Source organism: Cygnus olor, chromosome 7 (assembly GCF_009769625.2).
Source record: "Cygnus olor isolate bCygOlo1 chromosome 7, bCygOlo1.pri.v2, whole genome shotgun sequence".
Classification (NCBI taxonomy): domain Eukaryota; kingdom Metazoa; phylum Chordata; class Aves; order Anseriformes; family Anatidae; genus Cygnus; species Cygnus olor.
This window is the reverse complement of record NC_049175.1, coordinates 20874245-20878199: the sequence shown is the minus strand read 5'-3', so window position 1 is coordinate 20878199 and position 3955 is coordinate 20874245. Positions and strand designations below refer to the sequence as shown.

The following is a 3955-nucleotide window of genomic DNA, read 5'->3' as shown; positions in this document are numbered from 1 at the left end:
AAGAAGATGAACGCGTCTGTCGATGTTTTCTTTAGGATCAGGGCATTCATAACATCTCCCTTTGTGTGGATTCACTTGTGCTTAATAAGTGTTTAGTCCATGCAGACGACTTCTACCAGTGAGGATATTAGTAGGATTTCTCACTTCTAACCAGATTCCTACTTTAATTACAATCATAGGAAATTAATTTTTTGAGAGCTCTACTTCTCAGTTACATTTGACGTCAGCCTCAAAATGTTGAGGTAAGGCACTTGCATAAACACATTCACGCACAAAACAGTCTGATTGCATTCACTTCCCTATTTATGAATGCTACGCTGGACATACAAAGAGACAACGAACACAGTTGTTTTTATAATGCTAACTACCTTCTGCTACAGATCCCGGTAGCGCTGCTGTCTGCTGAATATATGAAAGCACTGCTCTTTACTTCTTGGTATCATGTTGCCTTAATTCCAGCTACTGTCTCATTTACAGTTCTTTACAATATTCTGGTCTTCAGGATTTTTTTGATTTTTACTGATTGTTAAATAAGAGTAAACATATTGAGTAAAATTAACAAGTGTGTAGCTAATTCTTACAATCAAATCTTTAGTCCTTAGTATTGGAATGAAAGTCAGAGACCTACTATGCCTTGCAGATGCTGGTAAAATCCACATACATGGAAATGCAGGTGGCTCCAAATAAGACAAGGTGTGCAGCCCACGCATATCTTACAGCCTACACTACTTTGAGAGCTATTGTAAATTTTAAAAAGTGTATATTTTTTTCAGAGATAAATTTATCTAGATAAATTCTTTAAATTATGAGTTTGTCTTATAGACAAACACAGTAACAAACACAGAAACATATTCCAATTTCCAGTGCCACAGCAGAAATAACACAACGGGCTGCACTATGACGACTGTGGTCTCCAAGGCACAAAGTGACTTGGATCTTAAAAAACGCGACCAAATGTTAGCAATCTGTTATGAACTGACACAATCCAGCTATCTTATCCTAAATATGCTAATTTTTACAGGATAAGCTGCCAGCTTTATTATTCCAAATTTGTTTTAAAAGGTCCAGCCTTTAATTACCATGAATATCTTCACAATACAATGGAAATCAGACGCTTTCTGGCTTGGAAATTATTCATATTGACACTAGAGGATAAGCAGTTTTAATTTGGAGGCAAAAGAAAAAAAAAAGAAAATCTCCAAGGATTATCATGTTAAGTAACTACATGAGTTGATCTTTTCGATTCACACCCCAATCTCTTTTTATTCTCTTAACAGGATTACCGTATTTCAATTTCAATAGATTCTTCCAGAATAAAGGATTACAGCCTATTTCCATTAGGATACTTTCTCTAAAGTAGGCTGTAAACATACGACACGTTTACATGACAGCATTTATATAATTGTAAAAGCGAGCAGAAGGCTGTTGAAATAGACCCGAAAACGCCTTGGGCTGAAACACCCAGGTGCCGGTCCTGGGTGCCTGTGTCTGAGGGCACGCACGAGCAGCCAGGACTGAGCAGATCCAAACCAGCGATGTCCGAGGTTCCCGTGCCCGGGTCGCTTTCCGCAGGGTTTCAGCCTAAAACAAAACCAGCAGCAGCAGCAACGAACCGGCAGGACGCTGCGAAGCGGCGGCTCACACGGCTCCTGTCAGGCGCGATGGCACCGTGGGCACGGGCGGGCACGACGCCACCGTCTGACGGCGGTGCCCGAGGGCAGGCGGCGGGGCAGCGCGGCTCCTCTCCCCTCATCTCCCTCACACCCGGGCTCCGACGGCGTTGCGGGACCGTCCCCCCTGCCCCCGGCCCCGGCCCCTCGGGCTGGGGGCGGCCGCACGGCGCCGGCAGGCGGAGGCCGAAAGTTGCCGCTCGTCCCGCCCATGGCGGCGGGCGGGAAGCGGCGGCTCCCCCTCAGCGCCAGGCGGCCGCCGGGGGCCCGGCGCCGGCCCTGAGGAGCGCCCCGCTCGCCCGGCGGGGCCGTGCCGTGGTGAGTAGCCCGGGCCGGGGGGGGCCGGCGATGCCCCCCCGGGCGGCGGAGCGCCCCCATGGCGAGCGCGGCGGCGGCGGGGGGCGGCCCGCGGGCGCTGCGGGCCCTGGGCGGGTGCCTGCTGGGCGCCCTGGTGCTGGCCACGCTGGCGGGCAACGCGCTGGTGTGCCTGGCCGTGCTGCGGTTCCGCCACCTCCGCGCCAAGGTCACCAACTGGTTCGTGTTGTCGCTGGCCATCTCCGACCTGTGCTGGCCGTCCTTGTGCCCTGGAAGGCGGTCACCGAGTGGCAGGCGGCTCCTGGCTCTTCGGCAGCCGCTTCTGCGACACCTGGGTGGCCTTCGACATCATGCTCCACCGCCTCCATCCTCCACCTGTGCATCATCAGCCTGGACCGGTACTGGGCCATCGCCAGCCCCTTTCGCTACGAGCGGCGGATGACGCAGCGCCTCGCCTGCGCCATGATAGCCACGGCCTGGGCCCTCTCCGTCCTCATCTCCTTCGTCCCCGTGCAGCTACACTGGCACAAAGCCAAGGACGGGAGGCAGCCGGGCTCCTGCCTGGGACGCCGCGCTGTGAGGTCAGCCTGAACCGCACTTACGCCATCACCTCCTCCCTCGTCAGCTTTTACATCCCCGTGGCCGTCATGATCATCACCTACACCAGGATCTACCGGATCGCCCAGGCCCAGATCCGCCGCATCTCCACCCTCGAGCGAGCAGGAGGGCAGTGGCCAGCCCCCGGCAAGGAGCCCACCTCCGCTCTGCGGAGCTCCCTACGCAAGGAGACCAAGGTGCTGCAGACCCCTCTGTCATAATGGGAGTCTTCGTTTGCTGCTGGCTGCCCTTCTTCCTGCTCAACTGCCTGCTGCCTTTCTGCCAGCCGGAGAGCGACGGCGAAGGGCAGTCAGCCTGCGTTGGCCAAACCACCTTCAACATCTTTGTGTGGTTCGGCTGGGCCAACTCCTCAGTGAACCCAGTGATCTATGCTTTCAACGCAGACTTCAGGCGGGCTTTCAGCAACCTGCTGGGCTGCAGGTGCTTCTGCTGTGGCACACGTAGGTCCACCCGTGGAGAGGGTCAACTTCAGCAATGAGCTGGTTTCCTATCACCATGACACCACCTGCCAGAAGGAAGGAGCCGCCTCATCATCAGTGCCGCCCGCTGCTGTCACTGCCTGGGTGCAGCCTGTGCCCCACGCTGTAAGCCTCCGGGGGGAGGACAGCAGTGAGGAGCTGCCTGCGGAGAAGAAGCCTGGGACTCCTCAGACAAAGGCTGCCCCTGGCAGCAGCCCTAAGTGTCATCATATGCCAGCTATTTTGCGATTGGATTGTGGGGCAGAGCTATCCCTGGAAACTATTACCCCCTTTACGGGGCTTGGTGGACGCGAGGGACCTTGTCATCCTGTTCCAGAGGGATGATAAGCAGCTGCATGTTTCACCCATGCAGAGCCATCCCACAGGGGGAATTCGCTCTGCCTCCATGTAAGGTGCACCCATCCCCCAACAAAAAAACATCACGCCAGAGGGATGCTCATGCTCTTACCCCAGAGGGGTGACAGGCATATTGAGTCCATTCCACAAGTGTATAGCAACTGCATATTAACCTCTTTCCACTGCTACCTTCACCCCTTACTATTTTTAATAGTAGGCAGACATTTCCTGTACATTCGTTTGCCCTACTCTTTCATCAAACTTGTGATATTTATTAAGAATTGTGAGATAATTAGATCAAAATAAAAACAACTGATGAGGCTCTATAATATGAATTTACTGAGAAAACTTAGATTTAGCTGCATTTCTAAAAGCAGCTCTCCTTCCACCCCCATGGTTTCACATCATATAGGTCTGAAAGTTGTGTTTGGTTTTATTTCTGTGTTTACTTCAAAGCTGGATGTCTGTATTTACATATCTGAATCTGTGTTTAGACTAATAAAAATCGCTCAATAAAAACATCATCTTATGCTGAGT

At 52.2% G+C, this 3955-nt stretch overlaps 1 protein-coding gene across 1 annotated transcript; it reads left to right on the top strand.

Annotated features, from left to right (window-relative positions):
• The first annotated feature begins 2046 nt into the window (after positions 1-2046).
• LOC121073458 (D(1)-like dopamine receptor) lies at positions 2047-3612 on the top strand. Its single transcript, XM_040564342.1, is given in 7 exon segments — positions 2047-2236; positions 2239-2271; positions 2274-2334; positions 2336-2541; positions 2544-2789; positions 2792-3054; positions 3056-3612. Coding segments are annotated over 7 exon segments (1350 nt in total). The 3' UTR covers positions 3407-3612.
• Positions 3613-3955: the final 343 nt, after the last annotated feature.